Source organism: Lytechinus variegatus, chromosome 15 (assembly GCF_018143015.1).
Source record: "Lytechinus variegatus isolate NC3 chromosome 15, Lvar_3.0, whole genome shotgun sequence".
NCBI lineage: Eukaryota > Metazoa > Echinodermata > Echinoidea > Temnopleuroida > Toxopneustidae > Lytechinus > Lytechinus variegatus.
This window is the reverse complement of record NC_054754.1, coordinates 3,631,969-3,654,220: the sequence shown is the minus strand read 5'-3', so window position 1 is coordinate 3,654,220 and position 22,252 is coordinate 3,631,969. Positions and strand designations below refer to the sequence as shown.

Here is a 22,252-nt window from a genome sequence, read left to right as displayed (position 1 = left end):
GTATGATACTAGCATGGATCCCAGGAAGCCTATCGATTTTGAGGTCAAAAGGTCAAGATCATATTGACATTTCATCTTACCCTTCTGAATCCTTGTTAACGTACGCGATAACTTCAGTTTAACTTAACCTAGGCTCATATAATTTGGTGTGTATGATACTGGTGTAGATCCCAGAAATTCTATTGATTTTGAGGTCAGAAGGTTAAAGGTAAAGTCGCCACCTTCCACTTCCGCGTTACAGGCGGGCGTATTATGCGCTAGCCTTAGCGACACTTGTTTCAATGTAGTTTTCAAAGTCAGCATTGCTGCTACAGTCAATAACATAATGCACGCGAGAATGCTGAAGGCGTTCTATTTGTTTTCTGTTTCTTCACCGTCATCAACAATTCAATTCATTTTGTATGAATTGTAATTATTATAAAACTACTATTAAACGCGAGATCTTTTATAAGGTTCTGAAAATCTGTGTGGTCGGATCGCAAAATACAAACTGAAAAAAATAACACAAACTCTTCTAGGCATACTTATCAATTTAATAAATAAACACAAACAGATCCTGAAAATCATCATCGTCACCATCATTAACATTGTTATCCCCAGCATCAACATCGTTGCTATTATCATTATACCAATATCAATTTAATCATCATTTCAAATATGCACGTACATGTATCACCTTACCTCTTTGTTGATAAATCATAATTACCAGTGTTAGAAAAATCACGTATCAATAAATCATAATAATCATATAACACATACCCACCTGGGATATCGGTTCGCGAGGATTATACAGAACAATTTAATACCCCAAAAATGAACAAGAATATTAAAAGGTGCTTTGGAAAAAGAGTAATCATAGTTACATTAATATTTATCTGCTACTACCATCATCACCATCATGAAATCCTGTCATTAAATCATATATTTCAATAGTTATAGCCATATAGCTATTGTTTTATTTCAGCTTAATATCAGCTCATATTAGGTTTCCTCTGTAAAAAAAAAGTATGGGAGGTCTTTCAATTTCATTCTTTTACTTTTAACACTCTTCACCTTCTTTTCAGCTATTCTTTATTTGTGTACACTCCTGAAAATAGGAACGTTGCGCAAGAGATGTATAAACATAGACGATGTTTTTCAGTGTAACGTCTAGCTATTCACAAGTCAGTGGTAATCATATCACACTTGTAGGAAACAAAACAACCTGAAGGAAGAAGCGATCTTATTGGGAAAGGTAAAATGAGAGGGACAATTTAAAATGAGTTTGATCGAAATCGGTTATAAAATAAGTAAGTTGAGGAAGTTCGAAGTCTTACAATAAGCAGATATGATTCCTCAAATTGACAAACATGCTTTAAAATGGTCGATTTTGCGGTCAACCCTCCATTAGTTGTGGACACAAATTTTCAGATGTTCCCTTGTCTTAAATATTTTATTGTACTAGTACCTCCTCGTAACCTTGATATAAGTGGTGTGAATTAATTTCCCGTGGAATTTTTTTGTGCTAGGAAGAGTCAAGATGAGCTTTGAAAGATGATGGATCAAATCTGAAAAGAACTGAGCACAAAAAAGGGAGTTGCCAATAAAATCAGCTACTTTGAATTTCACTGAACTGGAATGGCAATAATGAAGAAAACAGAAGATGCAATTTATGTATTTTGGGCCAACTACACAGAGCAGGATGATGGGGGAACAACGATTCCTCCAGAGTTAATGACTTCCATAATCATAATTTGTATGAGCAATAATAGTAGTAGTAGTAGTAGTAGTAGTAGTAGTAGTAGTAGTAGTAGTAGTAGTAGTAGTAGTAGTAGTAGTAGTAGTCGTAGCAGCAGCAGCAGTAATAGTACTTTCCTTATGGTTATAATTAAGAGTAAGTTAATCAAGATTATTTTGTTATTACAAGTTTTAACCGAGTGAACCTTCTACTACTTCTTCTACTTCATCTGCTATACTACTTTTCATATTATCCACAACAAAAATAAATCAAAAATTTCTATACCCTGCCTTGGATTTTCAAGGTTCAAATCGTAAAGACATGCTCAAGTCTAAGGCACTGACCAAATAATAGGCCTTAGGGCACATTAAGACCATGTCCGAGAAAAACACCGACACAGAACGCACAAGAAGGCCAGTAAATTCAATAAGTAAATCTGCCATATATTTTCCTGTTTAAACTCCGATAGCCATAATGTGTTGCACCCATTAAAAGGAGACATCCATATCACCATTTTTATTTTGTCCTGATCTCAAAAATGCGTTCAGTCTAGAGTAAGGGTTGGCAAGGAGTTCTGATGGTGTATCCATCTCCAAGACGAAGCCGTCTTCCATAACAAGAATGCGATCAGAGTCTAATACTGTGTGAAGGCGATGAGCTATCGTCAAAACTGTGCAGTTTGAAAATGCTGTTCTGATTGTACTTTGGACTAGGTTATCTGTTTCTACATCAACAGCAGCAGTTGCTTCATCAAGGAACAGTATCACAGAGTTCCGCAGGAGAGCTCTAGCAAGACAGAGTAGTTGTCTTTCTCCAGCGGAAAAGTTAGACCCATTTTCACTCACGGGGATTTGGAGTTGTTGCTGGATAGCAGATATACTCTTCTTCATGAATGTTTTCTCCAAAGCATTCCAAATCTGATGGTCAGAAAACTGATCGTAGGGGTCAAGGTTGAAACGGAGAGTTCCTCTGAAGAGAACTGGATCCTGAGGGATCACTGAGATACATGAACGAAGCTCCCTGACAGGGATGCTACTGATGTCAAGGTCATCTATAAGAATTCTGCCTGACATTTTATCGACAAGACGAAATAAAGCGACAGCAATGGATGATTTTCCTGATCCAGTTCTTCCTATGATTCCAATTTTCTCTTTAGAATGAATATGGAATGACACGCTTTTCAGCACTGCTGGAAGGTTGTCTCGATATTTCATCTCAATTGAATCAAATGTGACCTTTCCATGTTTTGGCCAACCCTGCTGGGTCGTCAACCCTTTACTGGTGCATCGTTCTGATATCAATCTTTTAACATAATCAATGATTCGTTCAATGGATGTGAAACGGGCCTGTGTGATTGTGATCAGTCGCACAGAATACTGAAGAGTCCCGAGAAGCTGTACAGAATAAGCAAGAGCAAGACCAGCAAAGGCGGCGGCAGTAGTGTTGTGTGTAAACACAACAGAAAGACCAAGTACCAGTTGGGCTAATGATACGCTCAAGTCCAATCTGAAGGCCAACCATCGCTGCCCCAGTACAAAAAGTATTTTTGGAACAGCACTAGTGTCTAAAAGATTGTTACATCTTTCAATAAATGCCTTTTCCATTCCAAATGCCAGGATGGTTGTCTGAGCCTCCACTGCAGCTTTAATGTGACTGATGAGTGGTGATCGTTTGATATTTTCAATACGTTTGATATCACGAATAGCTGGTAGAAACATCCGAGATAAATACACAAAAACAATTGCAGCGATGATAACACCTATGATAAACCACGGAAAGACAATTATGACTATAATAATGGCTGAAAGCACACTTAAAAAGGTCCAGAGTGCCGTCTCAAGAGCATTCGGAACTTCGTTGTCAGCTTCGTCGATGTCGCGAGAGAAACGATTCAGGACCCTTCCTGATGGAGTTGTATCAAAAAATTCCATTGGGCAACTGAATACCTTTTGGAAGAGTGATCGGTGCAGGTTGAACGACGCCCTCTGCGTAATCATAACGTAATGAACTATGCGAAGACTGCATATTACCATCACACAGCAAAAGCTGTACAGATATACATCCCTGTAAAACCAGAATTGAGGATTCTGCAGAATATCTGGTTCATCGTCTTGCTGTGGATTGGTAGCATTCTGAGGGTCACCACTGCCCTTGGTAAGCCAGTAACTTAGCCAATAGTTGTTGAATGCAGCACTTGCCGGCGATAAAACGTATAAAACAAAGGAAAGAAAACATGGTATAACACCCCCTGCATATCTGCAGTAGGTAAGGTAGGTCTGTGCATTGACTTCGCCCTGTTCACGAGTCTCTGTGCTCACCAACCTCCCATCTTTGGTTTTATCCTGATGACACTCTTCACTCATATGCTTCGCTGGGAAATTTTCCGAGAGGCCTTTGGGTTCCGTCTTTTCGTTGTCACCGTCTCCGTCGATGCAGTCGTCTGCTGTTCTTGCGTGGTCTTCTGATCCGAACTGTTGTATCAGTCGGGCATATTCGGCTTGGTTAGCCATGAGCTGAGTAGGCGTACCCTGTTCTATCACCCGTCCATTGCTGATGACTATCACCTCATCGCATTTGCTCAAGTACTATGGTAAAAATAATAAGGTGCCAATGAGGATATTAGGCCTTCTGTTTTAATCAAAACATTTCAAATCATTAATATGAACATGTAGATAACAGTGAAAACAGAAAATACGGAAATAGGACCAAAATATTTGCATGTTCTCACTTGTATTATATGATCAAAATGATAAATCAATTAAACAAGTGCAAGAACCTCATCTCAATAATGCCAAGCTTTGACGATATTGTGTGAAGTAATTATGCCAAGGGTCACCTTATAAGTCGATAAGTCTCTCACAGAAATCAAATCACAGCTATCCAGTTTTTCCCTGTAAAATTTGCATAGATCTGCCCTTCCAAAAACTCCCGTTTACAATGAGTTACACGTAATTGAATTACTGAGGCTGACTCATCGTGAACAGCAGGTGACTTACTTGTAAGTTTGCCGTGACCAAGAGTACCGTCTTGTTCTTGAGGCTACCCACGATGCACTCAGTAAAGATGTGTTCCGCCACCCTTGTATCAACTGCACTCAACGGGTCATCAAGCAGGTAGATATCTCGATCAGCATAGACAGCTCGAGCCAGACTCATTCGATGTTTCTGACCTCCACTCAGGTTGACACCACGCTCGCCGATCTCCGTGCGATCACCGCACGGAAACGCCGCGATGTCGTCACTCAGACAACTGACCCTGATTGCGTCCAGATATCTCTTTTCTCCAGTGCCATCTTCCGTCTCGCGCCTGCCTTCACGAGGATCACCGAACATGGTGATGTTTTCACGGACTGTTGTGTGGAAAATGTCAGGTTCTTGCGAGGTGTACGCCAATGACCCTTCTACTGCTACGGATCCTTGTACAATGTGAGTCTGCTGGAGGAGGGTGTGTATCAGACTCGTTTTGCCACTTCCTACGCTCCCACACACACCTACAAGTGATCCCTTAAAATAAAATATATTACACAAAATATGAACGTAGTTCTATTCCAATTCATTTCACTAAATGTCATGACATCAACTAAGGCCTTTTTATCATGACATTTTTTCAAAAGGTGTTTGAATTTGTCAATCTCTTTTTCTTTATTATTCCGATACCCGTGCAACTTTCATTCTGTATGTATGTATTAAACATATATTTTACAACTATACAGTAAATTATGATTTTTCTTTTCTTTTTTTCAAAAGCTATTAAATTGACACAGCATGGGTAATTCATGTAATCAAAAGATGTAGTAACATTTACTATGTAACCCTCGTAGATCACGTCCTTTTCCTAATATCTTGCAAATTCTGTAATTTTGAAGGGCTGGATTATTTTATTGTTATCAATACCACAACTCCTTAAGCAAATTCATATCAAAAGTAGGGTGATGCCATTGCATGTCTTGTACTTCGTTGAACGGGGCGGATGATGTATAAATCGAATTACATAATAATAATAATAATTAGACTTATATCGCGCCAAATCCACTCTGTAGAGTGCTCAAGGCGCTTTATAGGAAATTATAAAAGAAATTAAGAAGAATTGAACAGAAATGTTTTGAGGTAATTTTTGAAAGTTTCAGAAGTCAAGCACTGTTTGATGTTGTGAGGGAGGCTATTCCATAGCTTAGAGGATGAGTAAACAAATGATCTTTCACCCCAGGTTTTGGAAACTTTGGGGGTAACAAGAGAATTGGAAAAGGAGGAACGTAAGGATCTTGAGGGGGTATAACTTTTGATCAGGGAAATAAGGTACTGGGGAGATGAGCCATGAACACAATGGAAAGTTAACAACAAAATCTTGAACATAATACGCTGTTTTACAGGGAGCCAATGTAAGGATCTTAAAATAGGAGTAATGTGAGTGCGCCTGGTGGATAGAGAAACAATGCGAGCGGCAGCATTTTGAAGTTTCTGAACTTTGACTAACTGATTCTGGGGTAGATTAAACAAAAGGGAGTTTCCAAAATCGAGACGGGACGAAATTAAAGCGTGAACCAATTTTTCTGTGGCTGGTCGAGACAAGTATTTCCTAATAAAACCAATATTTCGCAATTGGTAGCGAACTGATCTACAAATAAAATAAATGAAGACATCATTAGTCCCATTAAAGTCAATATATTCATGATGAGTTCATATCTTGGGGTCCCATAATGGACCGCGATTCTGACCAAATTCGGGTTGTGGGGGTTTGTCATCATGCTCTACCAAAATATGGTATAAAAAGCTCTGAAATGCAAAAAGTGACAATTGATGACGTCACACTTCGAAACTCTATGCATAATTGCTGTGGCCTGCTCTGATGTCTAGAGAAGCCATATATGTCACATGAAACTAAAATCAAAATACGATTGCTCACCTTTTTTAATGCAATTGATATATCATTCAATGCATGTGTTACGGGGGAGTTTGACAACGGGTCGCTTTCATGGTCCACGTGGTCCGAAGTCTCATAACCGTCACTTTTCTACGTACGTCCAACATGCAGGTTGAAATATATAGAAAGAAAAATACATAAAGCCTTTCTGTACTTTTGATGATAAATCCCCAAACCAATTCTCATTCTAGCAGATATGAATCTATATACTGCCCAAATTTGGCAAAAGGAAGCAAGGGACACATCAGTCAAATTTGATTTTTTTTTCTGAAACACCTTTTGTATGTTGCACGTCCAGCAAAATTTGGGGAATAAATTATCGTTCTATTAATTAAGAAAATTACATTGACGCCTCTGTAATTATGCACACACTGCTCATTTATAACAAATGGTACCTTTGTAACTTGCTTCCTTTTGCAAGTACGGCACTATACCCTAAAACAGTTATGATGTGGAGGATGCGAAGTGGAAATATGTTTTAAAGGATAAGTTTAATTAGGTGTGTTGCCCGATCAAAATAAAATATCTGCTTGTTTGTTGGTTTTGTTTATATAAAACCTATTACAAAGCACGGATGAGCTGAAACTTTCAGGATATATTATTTGTCTGTTTGTCTGTAGCATTATATTAGTAGTTTATATTAGATAAGCGCTCAAAGGCCAATTTAAAAAGAAAAAAAATCTTTGAGAGAGGGCGCTAACTATCTAGGAATTGAATATTTGAAATTTTCACAGAGATCTGACTGTTGGAAAAGATGAAGAAGCATCGGCTACACTTCCTGTAAGATTGGTACTTGAATATAATACTCAATTGTAATTCACTTTATTGACTCTTTACCATGTTCACCAAAGCTAAACACGGGTTTTGATATCAATTAATTTGGAATGACTTGCAGCATCGCGGATGGATATATTGAATATTACAAAGTGGAGGTGTGGACCCTAAACAAACTATAACATGGCTATACTGTTTCACGTGATCAGTCATTTACTTTTGCTCAAAGGGAAATAATCTGACTGGTACCTACTATAAATAATGCATGGCACAGACCTCTCCTTGTTCTCTTTATTGTTACTTTAATTTTTGCCCCTTTTTGTCATATCTCCCCCTCCCCCATCCTTTTTAAACGGAAATTTTAGTCTGGCCAAAGTTTATTGTAAAAATAGCAGTAAAAAAAATATACAAAAGATGTTGGTGAAAGTTCGAGGAAATCCATCGAAGATTTTAAGAGTTATAAGAATTTGTGTTTTTTTTTTATTTGTGACGTCACATGCAAACAGCTTCCCATGTATAGTGAATAAAAAAATAATAAATTGCGATTTCCTTTTTTCTGGGACGCACTGTAAAAGGCACGTACCCGGTATATCTCGCGTTGCTCCCTTTCGTTTTCTGTGCCGTCATCCCAAGTCGCTGTCACTGATTTCAACTCAATCGCGTTCGACCGGTCCGTCACACATCCACCGATCGGCAGCACCTCAGCCTGAATCATCAAGTTCTTGATCCGTCGTACAGACACAAGAAGATCGCTCAAGAATTGGAAACCGAATTGCGTCATGGTGAGCATTGATCGCATGCTATAGATGACAGCGACATAGGTCAACACCTGAATATATTCAAAAATTGCACTGAAAATTAACATGAAATCATTTCAAATCTCAAAGATGTACAGAATCAAGAATCTTGACTGAATAAAATTAGACATTAACAAAAAATTATTAAAAAGATGGACAGATTAATGAAGGTTCAAGGTTTATTCATATCAAACATACCACGTTTTCCACAATATCAACAACTCAGTACAAACAATAATATTATACAAGACAGACAATAATAATACTATACAAATTATTGTAGGTAAGCATAAATAAATATCGTAAAATATGAAAAGTGTACTTAATATAACAATAGAAAAAAGTACTATAATGCATTCTTGTAAATGGTTGTGATATAATGACAGAGAAAGAAAATGTGAGGTGTGGATATGGGGAGCCAAAGGTAAAAGCAGAGCTTGTTGGCTCCAATGATGAACCGCCGGGGACCATTATACGCAGTATAGTCAGGCAGCATATGTCATGATTTACTTGCTACTTCGACAAATTGGCTAAGTCTGATTTTTCACTTTTATGTGATTGGTGACATCACAAGGATCAACTTTCAACTTGGTGACAAATCTCTAATGGTCATCTTGACCATGTGAGGGGTCAAAATGGGGTCAGTAGGGGTCAATTTTTGGAATTGCCCCGATTGTGTCGAGTTATACATCGAATTGTTTGTCTGGTTATACTGAACAAAAAAGTGTACACAATCATATACTCTTGACCTCCCGTAAAAAAGTTATGACCGGAAATAGCAAAAGGTCAACGAACTTTCGTTACATTGTATATATATATATATATATATATATATATATATATATGGCAAATTACACTGAAGGTGTTAAGAAAGCTATTTTCCGGGGGGTTCTTTCTTTTCTTTTTCATGTTTGTACTTTTTTTATCTTCGATTTTAATAAGTTCACCTTCAGAGGTCCTTATCCAGAAGATATTAGGGTCAAGACAAGGTCAGGGAAAGGTCAAAAGGTCAACATGTAGCTAAAATACACTAAAAGCGACTAGAATCGTAGAAGTCTCATTTTTTATGGGTTCTTTATTTTGAAAAGTCTGTATCTATAACATTAAATAAATTAAGATGTTTATTTAGGAAAAAAATAGATTAACAGAGATAGACGTCGAATGCGTTTAGTGTGGTATCATGGTATTGCAGGAATACCTTGAAGCAACTTGAAAAAACCCTTATGCCCTTAAAAGCTTATCATCTTCATGATGCAATAAGTGCAACCAGCTCTTTCTGAGTTTCTTTTTTAAGGAAATCAATTTAAGTTCAATTCATTTTCAATTTAGTCTTTGATACGTAAAGAAACATTTCCTTCATTGCTTTGTCAGAATATTTCAATCAACAGAAATTATTGTATTGTAGTAGGGTATAAGTGTAATACTATGTTAACAGAATAAACATCGATTGACCAGTGCCCCAGCTCCTAAGAAAGATGCATAACATTTCATTTGGATTAACTTAAGAATAATATTATGTGGTTTGGATTGAGGATGATATTATAAGTTGGGCTCCAATTGCTCCTTAATTAATTCAAAATGTGTGACGGTTATATTATTTCTGACAAAGAGGCAACATCATGCAGGCATGCGTATTGTAGAAGTGTATATATGTCAATTATGCTGATGTGATATATTCTGACCATTACTCGATCTCTGGAGCCAAGAAGGACTACACAATTCTGGTGTTGTACTGTTCTGAGCTAATCATCGGGGCCGATTTTGCATATTGTAAAGAGAAATTTATAGATTTCGTGCATACTTTTGGTCAATTATTATGTATCTTTCAGTAAAAAAATATGCAAGTTTTCACAATTTCTGGGGCCGCTGCCACCTCCGCCCGCTGCGGCATGGGCGTGGTTTACTTCAATGAAATTTGATGTGATTATTCTTTCTGGCAACATCCAGGTAGTTCAAAAAGTAGGAGAAAAAAGACAAAAGAACAATCAGCATCTATGCATATCACTATCGTGAGAAGTTCTGAGAACAGGTATTAAGTTTAGATTCACGTTGTATGCTCTGGAAAAAAAAAATTGATAAACACTTGATAAAATAGTAGGCCTAAAAGCCGTGTTAATGACAGCACAATCAGAAATATTGTGCAGTCCTTTTTGGCTCCAGAAATGGTCAGAATATATCAAATCAGCATAATGGACACTAACGAGTACAATGAGCATGCCTGAAAAATGTTGCCTCTTTGTTAGAAATAATATAACCGTCACTCGTTCCAATTAATCAAGGAACAATTGGAGCCCACTTTATCATATCATCCTCAATCCTAACCTCATTATCTTATTCGTAAGTTAAGTCAAATAAGATGTTGGGCATCTTTCTTTGGAGTTGGGAGCACTGATCAATCGATGTGTTTATTAGCATAGTATTACACATATACCCCAGTACATTACAATATTTTCTGTTGATTAAAATATTCTGTACAAAGCAAATGGATGAAATGTTTCTTTACATATCAAAGACTGGTAAATTCGAAATGAAAAGAACTTGAATTGAGTTCCTAAATCAAGCAACTCGAAAAGAGCTGGTTGCACTTATAACGTCATGAAGATGATACGATTTTTATAGGTTTTGTCAAGTCGTTTCAAGGTATTCCTGCAATAAACCATGATACACACTCAAACTATTCGACGTCTATCACTGTTTATCTATTTTGTTCCTAAATGAGCACATTTTACCCCCTTTTATCTAATGGATAATGTCTTCTTAGAGACTTTTCAAAATGAAGAACCTACTTCTAAATTCAAACCGCTTTTATAGTGTATTTTGGCAACCAATGAAAGTTTGTTGACCTCTTGACCTTTCCCTGACCTTGTCTTGACCCTTAATATCTTCTGGATAACGACTTCTGAAGATGAACTTATTAAAATAAGAAATAAAAAAGTACACACATGCAAAACAGAAAAAAAAACGAAAATATTAGCTTTTATCACCTTCAGTGTAATTTGCCATATAATAAACAATATAACGAAAGTTCGTTGACCTCTTGACATTTCCGGGCATAACTTTTTGATGGGAGGTCAAGAGTATATGGTTGTGTACACTTTTTTGTTCAGTATAGCCAGACAAACAATTTGATATATGACTCAACACAATCGGGGCAATTCCAAAAATTGACCCCTATTGACCCAATTTTGACCCCTCACATGGTCAAGATGACCATTAGAAATTTGTCACCAAGTTGGAAGTTGTTCCTTATGATGTCACCAATCACATAAAAGTGAAAAATCAGACTTAGCCAATTTTTCGAAGTAGATGACATATGCTGCCTGACTAGTAGGCAGAGGCGACGGAACATCACGCTCGGACAAAGAAAGTGGATGGGCACATTTTGTCTGCCAAACAATAGGTGCCCCTCTACTTTCATGACCCTGATGTTCCGTCGCCTCTGCTGCAGTGTAGAGGAAATTTTGAAAACTTATATTTAGTTCTACTGAGAATTTTAACAAAATTCAACAAAAATGTGCACGAAATCAATGTACTTAAGGAGAACAAAGAAGGAAAGCTCAATTGCTTGGCTCCCTCGCTTTCAAGTTTCTTTGAAAATCTTTAATGCGTCAGATAGATATCATAGTATGCCGTTAAGTGTGGAAATACACCTTGGAACACAAAAATTAGATCCTAACCAAATCATGATTTGGGAAGATATTCGTCCTGATTTATTTTATGTGGTTTGCTTAGTTTCAGTTGTGGGATGATTTGTCTGACGATTTATGTAATGCCTGATTTGATGTAATGTATAGCTAATGTTGCCCTGTTTTTTTGCTTTTGTTTTTTCCTTTGTTATGTAATGTTCTTTGTATGGATAAGTTTTTTTCATGTCTTTGTTTATATATCACGGTGTACTCATCAATAACTTTGCTTACTGGGTTGCTACCTCCATTTTATTGTAACTTTTAGAAAAGAATTAATTCGTTTACCTTTAAAAAAATAAATATTGAAATGAATTGAAATTGATTTTTCCCCCATTTTCCAAGCAATGCTGATCGGAATGGATATCTGTACAGGGTTTGATTGCAGCATACCTGGTCTGAGGAAAAGCTCTCATTAAGGAAGAGTTTGAGCATGATGGTGGATACAACAGCTACAGTTGGTACCAAAACGTTGAAGCTCTTTTGAATTCCACGAAGGATGCCTATGCCAACTAGTGCTCGTAATTCGGCTTTGCGAATATCTGCAGGAGAAAAAAAATGAATACTATATCATCTTTACATTATTCTGAATTTTAAAAACTATTTTACTCCAATTTTGGCATAGGACCCAACAGGGGGAGGGGGCGGATCCAGGATTTTCCAATGGAGGGGGGGGGGGGCACATTTCCTGATGAAAATTTGACTTACACAAAAATCACAATAATGATTAAAAATGGTTCTTGCCTAAAATTGAAGACCGTTTTGTCCGCGGCAAATTTGACAAGCCCCCCTCCCCCAAGAAAAAAAAAATAATAATAATAAAGAAGGTTTTCACTTAAAACTAAAGGCCACTTCTTCGGAAAATTTGACAAGCAAAAAAAAGGCTTCATTTAGAAAAAAAAGTGATTATTGCTCTCGCAAGTATGGGCACGGGACGGATCTGTCCCCCCCTACCTGGATCCGCCAGCTCCACAGGTTGTTACAGTCGTGTGTAAGGTCGTGCGTAATTTTAGGAGCAGTTTATGACACTTTACAACCTGAAATTGTCTGTCTTACCATTGATCTTCTTCTCAAAACAGTCTTCCCATGCATACATCTTGATGAACTTGATGTTAGTTAGCATCTCACTGATAGTGTGGACCCGCTTATCTGTCTCTTTCATCATCTTTGTACGAAATACAACCTTACCTGCTGTTAACGCGAACTGTTAAAGGAACGACCCAAAAAATGATGTTAGACATTCAAGATATATTGTTGGAGTAGTGGGGAGGTGGCTCTTCTGATTATAAAAGGGGTACTCGGGCTGAAACTAATTCATTCTAAATAAATTAAGGGACGCACCATATAGATACCCAGGGGTGGAAGTTTGCGTCGATGCATTTTTTTATCCTTTCTTCTTTGAGCAAAGTTTTTTTTTCCTCACTCCATTGAGACAAGTTTTTTTTCACCTTTCAGATGATTTGTCATTGGACCAATTTTTTTTTACTCTGATGGTGAGTCATTTTTTTTGCTCATATAGCAAGTCAAGTTTTTTTTTTAACTTCCAGCCCCACCCCCGGATATCTAATGGTGCGTCCCTAAGAGTAAAATTCACTAAGCAAAGCGGTGCAAGTTTATCGAAATTTGATAACAATGAAGTGATTGAAATTTGAAATTCAATCTTTTTTGAAAACCGTTGTGCACACCGTCATGAATATTCATTAGGTGGATTGAAAATGTCATAATCCCCACTTTCCTTTTTCTTATGTTCTTATAGGAAATCATGATTATTTCATACTTTCATACGTGTTTATATGATAAGTCTCCCTTGGTACAGAAAAGTTACAGCCAAACAAATTAAATCAGCTGTAAATCTTTTCTTTTTTCATTCTTTGTGAGTATATATTGAATACATACTATTTCTTGCAATAAAATAAATAAGTGGCGAAATGACATCATCAGTTCGCCGGTTGCATATTCATGAAGACAAACACATAACCCTTTCACTAAAATAATGACAAACTTTAAATATCATAACTTTAATTGTTATTCCTTGTGCAAGTTTGATGACATTTTCAGTGCTTTGATTGTCTGATTTTACTCTTCAAATCATGTTATTTTCAGCCCGGAGTACCGATATAATTTTGTCAGCTACAATGACATTGACTGACAGGGGTAGCATTTCGTTTGAGCATATTGCGCTCAGAAAGGTCTAAAATATGTCTGGGATAATCATTTATAAAAATACATTTTTGAGCTAGAAATCATTTTGAACGAAAATGACTTTGGGATCTTGGCTTTGCTTGCTTTCTACATAGTTCCATTGATGCGGGGGTGATGAAGCAACTTCAAAATTTCCGGGGGCTGCAGCGTGTATTTTCCATAGGCAGCACCCCCAGTTATTCTGAAAGTGGTGTAAAAAATTGAAAAACGTAAGAAAACGTATCTTCATATTTAATTTTGTAGTGAAAGTTTCACTACAAAATAAAAAAATGAAGGTAAGTTTTGTTAAATTTTTCTATTTTTGAGCTCTATTTTGTAGTGAAAAACCTTTTCCTTCTTTTCTTTTCAAATTTACATCAGCGCTCCCACTAAAAAATAGTTCCCAGAGCCCTGGGTGATAGATTTACCATTCCTGTAGTCTGGCCTATGTGATCGCACTCATAGCAGCTAAATTAATAATTTTTTTCCTGTAAAAAGTTAGTATACGGTCTTTAAGATATTGTTGTACAAACAGTGATTAACATTTTTTAATCAATATTATCAATATTTATTGAATACTCGTGACTTTTTCTTCATCAGCTCATAAACAGTATATTTGTTTATAAACTGTACTTACCTGCGCTGCGTAAACAAGCATGTAGACCAGCATACCAATCAGGGCTGATTTGCCAATGATGTGCGTAGTGAATACGCATGCGCATATAAATACCACTGGCGCTGCGAAAATGAGAGGTGAAAATACCATGGCCTGCATATATGAAACGAATTGAAAGAAACAGGAAGGTGGAGTTATAAGTAAGACGACGGAATATTTGGCGCGTATACAGGCCTACGGATTATGAAAGAAATGGTCGTCACATTGATTAATGTCCTCATTAAATTTCTTCCGATTCTAAATTTGCAGAAGTCACCGATCGCAGGATGAGAAAAGGGTTTCTGGCATATACTTTTTTTCAGGATACCTTGCCCTAAAGTTTGGGAAATATATAATAATATGCCACTTTCTTCCTTAGCTCCCATTAAGTGTGGTCTAATAATAATTACCCAAACTGTATAGGCTATAATCATAATTAAATATAAATCGCATTGTATTGTATTTATTTTCCGTCAATTTTAAATTACAACAACGATAGATATATTTATAATTACAAAGAAAATGATCACCAAAAAGACGGAGGGATTGCCCTACTCAGCGTTAATAACATATCCCTTAGATACATAGATATACATGTAAATATAACAAAGGACAAGAAAAAAAAAACGTATTTACAATATAATACAATATATAACATAATAAAATAAGAAAGTAAGAATGAGGCATCTGAACAAAAAACTACAAGAAGTCTGGAAAAATGTTTTAAGGCCTTTTTGAAGGCAACTCGTATTTTAAAAACTATTATAAACAATTTGGAGTAATTCTGGTGTGATCTCTCTAGTCTGGCCTTGGTATCTAAAGATCAGCCTCGATAATTATGCGACCTTTGCATTATTCTTCGAGGTCTGAAGTCCTTGTCCTTGGCTATGGTTATTCTTGCCTTCGCCTTGACATTGACTTTTCGGTCCTGCGCGCATTCCCAGTGACAAGTCCACTCCCACAAAAGGTTGATTTGAATTAGGAGAGAAAAATCCAACAAGCATAACACTGGAAATTTCATCAAAATCGGATGCAACGATAGAAAAAGGCCACAATCAATTCGAATATTAAAATAGGCACTGATATGATTTCAGATAAATCGCGAAAGCATTCAATGAAATGTTTGTCAACGTTGGAAATTGTATTTCTCGTTCCGGACACAAGAATTTTAATTCCCTGAATACGTTGTCCCGAGCAAAAGTTTGAAGAAATCAAGACGGAATTTGTTAAAAAAGAATTGCAAAAAATAGATGTTAATAAAGCCGCTGGTTTAGATGACTTGCATCCTAAGCTACTGAAATCCGCAGCTGTGCATTGCGGAACCACTCACACATATTTTAAACAAATCTTTAAATTCGGGATGTTTCCCGAGCGACTGTAAAAAGGCTAAAGATTGTTCCTGTACCGAAAGGTAGAAATTCCTGTTTCCTTTTTGTTAAAATAATAGAAGCCAAACTTTTTATGTCGTGCTGGTTACCGGTTTCCTTTTCCTTCTTTATGTCTTGTTTTGTTATATTTTTAGTTAAGTTTTTAGTGTAGTTTAGTTTAGTTCAGTTTAGATTATTTCAGTTCAATTTAGTTTAATTACATATGTGTTGTGTTATTTTGTGTAGTTCTATCTGTATGGTTTTGTACATTTATAAGTTCTCATTTGTATGAATATTCATGTAACAGGGCTCTTTTGAAAAGCAGGCCTCTTGGCTCTGAACTGATTACCCTGTTTTTTTTAAATAAGACTGAAACAAATAAATAAAATAAATAAATAAATGCAAAATAAGATAGTTAATAAAATTAAAATTTTGCTTAATTTCACAAAAATGCACATCCTGATCGGTATGCAAATTAGTTAATGAGGAGACTGATGACGTCATCTACTCACTATTTCTGTTTTTTTTTATTTTATGAATTGTGAAATTTTCTAATTTTCTCCGTAGTGTCAAGTGAAATACGATTGATTCCTCCCTGAACATGTGGAATAGGCATTACTTAATACATAAATTATATGATTCAGTCAAGTTGGTCCTTATTGTCAAATTACTCGTTATAAAAAATATATTTCAAGCAATTAAAAACATAAGAAATAGTGAGTGAAGGAAATCGTCGGCTGTCTCGTTACTAGTATTTGTGCATATAACTGTTTTATGAAAAATGAGCGAAACTTTAAAATGCCACAACTTTCTTATTTTACATCAGATTTTGATGAAATTTTCAGCGATATGCTAGTTTGGTTTGTTTCTGTTTATTCAAATTTTGCGGGGTGGACTTGAGATTTAAGTGTTTAGTATCATCATACCAGCCCTTATAGTCATTATGAACGATATCAACACAACATTTTCACACAATAAACATAAAAAGATCATGCATTATCTGCACTGATGCAATAAATAGGATGACCTTTATGCTGATAAAAAAATTGCGTGACTTACGTCGTAGAGTCTGTTTCCATCGTTGACGCACAGATTCACAATTTCGCCCATTGATGCCTTGTGAAGACCACGCAAGCGCAGTATCTTCCGCAGTAGAAGCGCAACCACTCCGCCCCGCAACCGCGCCCCCGTCCTCGCCCCAATGAAGTAACAGCAACCCAGTGTGAGGTTGTATAGAATGGTGAAGAGCATGGCACTGACCGCGTAAAGTAGACCGAGGTAGAGCGGCGCGGTCGCGTCCTTGGAATAAAGGAGAAGACCGCGGATTGACACCGTCTGCAAAATGTAAAATATATAGAATGTGAAACAGTTCGTAAGCGGCAATGTTATCACATCTTCGACCCCATTTTCATTTATTTTTCTTGAATTGGTTCCCCTTTACCAGACATTCAAGAAAAATCAGGCCAGTATACCTATATGAATTATATACAGCGCTGCGCTGAATATAATTTATATACCCTATACTGACTGATATTTCTTACACTGTTCTCTGGAATTAACACTACACTCTAAAAACAAATCAGTAAAAAATGACTGGTTAATAGGGTCAGCTGGGAGTCACTCTTATTCTAGTCATATTTGACTATTTTCTAGTCATATTTTACTAGAAAAGAGTTTTTTCTGACTAGAATATATGTCAGAAATGTGAATATCAGTGATTGCCATATCAGTTGCTCCCAGCTGACTACTGGTCTAGTCAATTTGACTGATTTGTTTTAAGAGTGTAGGTCATACCTCGCTGATCACTTTATTATTATTCAGCACGTTCGTTCCGCGGTGACCAGTGACCCCCCCCCCCATGACTACGGCCCTGGAGGGGGGGGGGAGACCTGAAAACTGGACATCGTTAGCAATATAAATTTTGCATTCATGATCAGGATGCGTATCTGAATGAGAAGCGCGCAACATAAATTGTTTTTACATAATTATATATAAAGGGACATTTTCAATTTTTTTCACTTGTAGTTATCATGTAAGGGATACTATCTACATAAACAAATTAGTGAGCGCGAAGCGTGAAACATATAATCAAGAAGTTATTGATATAGTATCTGGTTTGAAAATTAAAAAAAGCCCTGGCTTTGATGAAATTAATAATTTTATTTTAAAATCCGTAATAAATTCTATTGTTTCCCCGCTGGTGCATATATTCAACCTTTCCTTAGAAAATGGTACAGTACCAAATCAAATGAAGATAGCCAAGGTAATTCCTTTATTTAAAAAAGGTGATAAGTTGGATGTCGGTAATTACCGACCTATTTCTCTTTTGTCCACATTTTCTAAGATCCTTGAAAGAATAGTATACGTCAGAACAGAAAAATTTTTGTCAATGCATAGTATTTTATCTGATGTTCAATTTGGGTTTCGCGACAAGCACAACACCACTCATGCCCTGATGAATTTTGTCAACAAAGTAGTCAATGCTCTAGACAAATCTAGTCACCTTGTGGGTATTTTCCTGGACTACTCCAAGGCCTTCGATACCATTAATCATGAAATCCTACTTAAAAAAATATCTCACTATGGTGTGCGAGGGAAGGCCTTGGAGTGGTTCAGGAGCTACCTACTTAACAGACAACAATACGTGTTTGTTAAAGATCATAACTCCAATTTGAAATATGTTAACTGTGGAGTCCCCCAGGGTAGCTTATTGGGCCCACTTCTTTTCACAATTTATATAAATGATTTCTGTAGATCATCCAAAATATTATCCCTTATCTTGTTTGCAGATGATTCGACCTTATTTTTTTCTCATCAGAATCCACAAACTTTAGTTGATGTTATTAATTCTGAACTTAATAATGTTACTGAGTGGATAAGAGCCAATCGATTATCTTTGAACCTTAACAAAACAAAATACATGTTGTTTAGTAATTCCATAGACAAGTTACCGATGAACATTATATTTGATAATACCCCATTAGAAATGGTACCTTACACCAAATTTCTTGGAATAACAGTTGACAATAAACTTTCTTGGAAAAATCATATTGAAAATATATCCAAAATAATTTCACGAAATATTGGTATTATTAATAGGCTAAAATTTTGCATTCCCTCCACATCATTAATCATGCTCTACTCATCCTTAATCTTGCCTTATTTGAACTATGGGATTCTTATTTGGGGTGATACCCATCAATATTTATTAGATAAATTGTTGCTTTTGCAAAAGAAAGCACTTCGTATTATTCATAGTACATGTTTCCGTTCTCATACGGACCCACTTTTTCTAGAAAGTAAACTGTTGAAAGTCAAAGACCTGTATTTACTACAGTTAGGGCACTTCATGTATAGTTATAATAATAATGCACTTCCCCATATTTTTGATGCCATGTTCCCAAAAAATCAATTTTATCATAACTACCCCACGAGACACTCTGACGAACTTCACATCCCACTTTACAGAACTTTACTGGCCAAAAATACATTCTTATTCAACGGTCCTAAATTCTGGAACTCACTCGCTAATAATGTTAAAGACAGTGTCTCCTTGAATTCATTCAAACGTAAACTCAAACGTATCCTGCTTAATTCCTATAATTCTTCTCAACGGAACTAACACTTCATTATCTTGATTATAATCCTTACATTTTTCACTTTTATTTTATCTTTTTTCATCTATATTGTCCAGTCCTTTGTTATTTCACCAGATCAAGCTGGTTCATGGTCAGCCCTTTCCCATTCTTAGTTTTACTCCTTTTTATAAACTAGTTGTCTTGTACTGTCCTGTCTCTTGTTTTGTCTTGTCTTCTACGTCTTGTCATCCCCTCTCTCTGTTTTTTCCTGTCTTGCGCAACATATCCTTTACAACGAAGACCTCTTTGTGTGAAAAGCTTTGCATTTGTTCAGTTTTTATGTTTCCGTCAATATGATTTCTTTTTCTCTTTTTCTTTCCTGTAATACATGCATGTACGCATATAGTAAGTCGACTATAATTCTTTTCCAAGGGGGATCCACAATTTTACAAGCTTTGCTTTTTAGTGGATCCCCCTCATTTCCATATCCATTTATGCTCTATATTATACTGTGTTTTTTTTTTTACGAAGTAAGAATGCCCTTCTGTAAAATTGTATTTGATTTATATTGTTTTATATTACTTTGTATTATGTTTTGAATGGAAATGAAATAAAAGAATTGAATTGAATTGAACTAGAAACTCTTTATATAGATGAAAAAGATAGTCTTTACGGACTAATGAAAAATGTGTACCTTCCTATTCGAAATGAGAGCAAGCAGTGCGAGCTGAATTTGATTGAGATTGCAAAGCGGATTATATTGTGAGTGCAAATTATCTTCTTTTTTTTCATTATTTATCTGAATTTCATTAAACAATCAATGCATTATGCTGATCTGCAGATAAAATAATTTTACTTCTTGGAACTTTATATGTAAATATAATTTGTTACATCGGGACGTGTGTATGTGCGCAGTGGGCATAAAGATAATAGATCAAAATTCAACTTACCGACAAAAGGAATACTGTCATCTGGTTGAAAATAACCAATATCATACTGCCAAGAATACGCCACCTAACGAACCGCAGAATTACGCGTCCCAGTGATGCTTTGACCGCGTCGTCGCCGCTTTGTTTGATTTCTTCCTCCCATAACCGCGAAAATATCGTGGCGTTTTTCAGCGCTGAATCCTCGGGTGCAATACCGCAGAGATCGTCTTCATGAAGTCCGCGTTTCTTGGCGGTACGGAACAGGGGTGTCAACCATTGTGACGTTATACTGCTCATGATCCCGCTTGTCGTCCAACGCTTGGCGGCAGCGGCGTCGGCGTCATTACTTCCCTTATATGCTATGCTAGGGCTACCGTCTCCTTTCCGATTGTCCTGAAACTGATCAGCATCCTTCGTATCATCATCCCTCTCTCCCTTTCTTTCAAGCCTCATCTCTTTGATGGTCTTCGCCTAGTCAATATGGTCAAAAGCCGACCTAATGAGCTGCCTCAAATTGATTATACGGGATATAAATTGCAAAGTTTGATAGTTTGGAAAGATGGCTTGGTAACTTAATTAGCTGGACAGTTTCACCCGAATGCTCATCAGGAACTAAATCAACCTTTAAAAGTTTTCAGGAAGTCCCGGAAGTAAACATCACATACATGTAGCTGTTGCAGGCGCGTATATATCCAGCATCAGATCATGGGCACAATCGTCTGGGGTCAATTATTTCCATGTTAAACAAACTGCTCTTGGCCTATCTATCTTGCTTGTCCGTACATTCCTTTGTCATATTTGATGCTGGATACGCTAGTGTGTAGTGCAGTCAAGGAAGCAAAAATGTGTATTTTTTTAATGCATTGTGCTCAAAATGTGTCGAGGATCAAAATAGCTATGCTTAGTATGAAATGGTATTGGTGGAAGCGATTATTTATGCAGGTACTATGCTGCAGTTACATTTCCCCCTTTGGCCCCGTACGACGAGTCGAAAACAGCCGTTTTATCGAACTTCTTTTCAAACCACCCATTATGTAGCTGGTACAAAAATGTTAAAACGTCTGCTTTGACTCGCCGTACGGCGCCCGTAGGTGAAATGTTACTGCTCCATATAATATCTTTCAATCGAGAATGCCAGCATCTTTTTCAAAAGCACGTTATACAGTTTTTATGCTTCTTGATAGCACCGATGAAGGACACTGGAAAAAACACACTGAAGAAAGTAGTGTAATTGGAAATGAGGGTTGCCGTGAACCATAAACACTAGCGTACCTACGGGGGGGGGGGCAGTCTACCCCCCCCCCCCCCCTGACGAGTCACAACCCATGCATGCAAAGGACATATCCCTGCCCCCTGACGAGCTTGAAGATCCTTTTTTTTGCTTGTCAGTTTTTTTTCTGGTACGAAATCCTATATTTCTGGTTGAAGACCGGGGGGGGGGGCTTGTCAAACTTTTGGGGGGACGAATTTGCCCCCCCCCCCCCCTGTGGAAAATCCTATAGGTACGACACTGACCATAGACCAACCTTTTTGGTATTGCCTAAAGTGTCTAGTTATTGAATCTTGATGTTCTCTTTGCCAAATCGTTTCCCATGGGATTCCAAATTGGCAATTTGGGCGTCCATCTTGCATTTTTCATGAAAATCTATTA

The 22,252-nt window shown here is 36.8% G+C and overlaps 1 protein-coding gene across 1 annotated transcript; it reads right to left on the bottom strand.

The window, feature by feature from the left end:
* Nucleotides 1–1,070: 1,070 nt before the first annotated feature.
* LOC121429150 (multidrug resistance-associated protein 5-like) lies at nucleotides 1,071–21,468 on the bottom strand. The gene is made up of 9 exons (XM_041626080.1): nucleotides 20,623–21,468; nucleotides 17,154–17,429; nucleotides 14,710–14,841; nucleotides 12,948–13,095; nucleotides 12,285–12,433; nucleotides 7,995–8,240; nucleotides 6,620–6,727; nucleotides 4,714–5,220; nucleotides 1,071–4,302 (listed from the first exon to the last, which is right to left on the bottom strand). The coding sequence occupies exons 1-9, from the start codon at nucleotides 21,052–21,054 to the stop codon at nucleotides 2,206–2,208; spliced, it is 4,095 nt and encodes a 1,364-aa protein (XP_041482014.1). The 5' UTR covers nucleotides 21,055–21,468; the 3' UTR covers nucleotides 1,071–2,205.
* Between the last annotated feature and the right edge of the window lie 784 nt (nucleotides 21,469–22,252).